Below are 1,927 nucleotides of genomic sequence, written 5' to 3'. Positions count from 1 at the left end.
TGTGTGTGTGTGTGTGTGTGTGTGTGTGTGTGTGTGTGTGTGTGTGTGTGTGTGTGTGTTTACTGAGGGTGTTTCCTGAAGCTGTTTTGATTCAGCTGAACTAGAGATAAACCTGAGGCTCACCTGAGGCAGCCTAACGACCTGTTTTAACGAGGTTGTGTTGTGTTCCAGGTGTGTTCTGTCGGACATGTTTCCTCAGTCTGGGGAACAGGTGTGTCGTCTGCGAGCGCCCTCACAGCTCTCAGGAAGACGAGGAGGAGCTGTGAGTGTCTCAGCTGCAGACGGGTCTGATGGGCTTAGACCCTGCACTGGATCCAGACTCTGGGAGCCGGTCCTGTTCCAGCTTCACCTTCAGGATCTGGTTCAGAGTCCAGTACCCTGTATGTCAGTGGTTCTGATGTTTCTCCTCCTGTCTCAGAGACTCCAGTGACGACGAGCAGCTGAACCTCTGCTCTGAAGCTCTGAGCTCCCCTCACCTGGTGGACCCCTGCCCCCAGAGCCTGATGAAGAGGAGGGTCTTCACAGCCAGACGGAGACGACTCATGGACCAGTATGAGGGCGGAGTCTCACCTGTGGACCAGAATGAGGGCGGAGTCTCACCTGTGGACCGGTCTGAGGGCGGAGTCTCACCTGTGGACCTGTGTGAGGGCGGAGTCTCACCTGTAAACCGGTCTGAGGGCGGAGTCTCACCTGTGAACCGGTCTGAGGGCGGAGTCTCACCTGTGGACCGGTCTGAGGGCGGAGTCTCACCTGTAAACCGGTCTGAGGGCGGAGTCTCACCTGTGGACCGGTCTGAGGGCGGAGTCTCACCTGTAAACTGGTCTGAGGGCGGAGCCTCACCTGTAAACCGGTCTGAGGGCGGAGTCTCACCTGTGGACTGGTCTGAGGGCGGAGTCAGAAGAACTGATGGAGGCGATGAAGAGGAGAGCGACAGCAGCGATCTCTCTGACTCTGATCTCAGGTGAGACTGGTTCTGGTTCTGGTTCTGGTTCTGGCTTTGCCCTCCTGTCCAGGACCCTGTAAAAATCTCAAACATGTGTTTTCCCACTCTGGACCCTGTCAGTGAAGCAGACATGACCTACCAGGACCGACCCGGGTCTGATGACAGCGACACCTCCTTTCACTCCACCCACTCACCAGAAACGTTCTGCCTCCAGAACCAAGAGCTGACCTCGGTCCACGTTGATCATCCTCCAGAACCTTCCAGAACCTTCCAGAACCCGTCTCCAGGACCCAGAAGTTCCTGTGATTAAAGTGATTAAAGAATAAATGAAGCAGAATTGATCACAAACAGCTCTGATGGTTTCTCTCTGTGCACCTGTGTGTTTTCTCCATGTTTTTAGAATCAAACAGGAAGTCAGTCTGATTGGTCTGGCTGTTTGTCTCATGTCCCTGTGAGGGACTGGACACCTGTACAGGTTAACCCCGCCCCCACACAGAGACTGCTGGATATGAACAGCACTGACCCTGAAAGACTGGGTCAAAGATGATGGATGGATGATGGATGATGGATGGATGAACAGATGGATGAACAGATGGATGGATGAACAGATGGATGGATGGATGAACGGATGGATGGATGAACAGATGGATGGATGAACAGATGGATGGATGAACAGATGGATGATGGATGGTTGAACAGATGGATGATGGATGGATGATGGATGGATGGATGATGGATGGATGATGGATGGATGAACAGATGGATGGATGTTCAGGTAGTATCTCACCTCCCTGTGAGGTCCGGTCAGCAGGAGGTTCTGTTTGGTTCTGGACCGGTTCTGTTGAGACTAACACACCTGATCTCAGCAGAAGGTGATGTTTGTTCGTTCACTGAGAAGGGCTTATCTGCAGAATCAAAGTGGGCGTGTCACAAGAGTGGGTGTGTCTAAAGCATAAACACTGTGGGCTACGAGGCCTACATGAC

At 53.0% G+C, this 1,927-nt stretch overlaps 1 protein-coding gene across 1 annotated transcript; it reads left to right on the top strand.

Moving 5' to 3' along the window:
• Positions 1–171: 171 nt before the first annotated feature.
• On the top strand, positions 172–1,284 carry LOC106532424 (translation initiation factor IF-2; the record flags this gene model as incomplete). The annotated part of the gene is given in 3 exon segments (XM_014028469.1): positions 172–262; positions 419–961; positions 1,064–1,284. Coding segments are annotated over 3 exon segments (824 nt in total), but the record flags the coding sequence as incomplete, so codon positions are not given.
• Between the last annotated feature and the right edge of the window lie 643 nt (positions 1,285–1,927).

Source organism: Austrofundulus limnaeus, unplaced genomic scaffold (assembly GCF_001266775.1).
Source record: "Austrofundulus limnaeus strain Quisiro unplaced genomic scaffold, Austrofundulus_limnaeus-1.0 Scaffold766, whole genome shotgun sequence".
Classification (NCBI taxonomy): Eukaryota; Metazoa; Chordata; class Actinopteri; order Cyprinodontiformes; family Rivulidae; genus Austrofundulus; species Austrofundulus limnaeus.
Note: the sequence above shows the minus strand (reverse complement) of the source record. Positions and strands in the feature narration are given on the sequence as shown.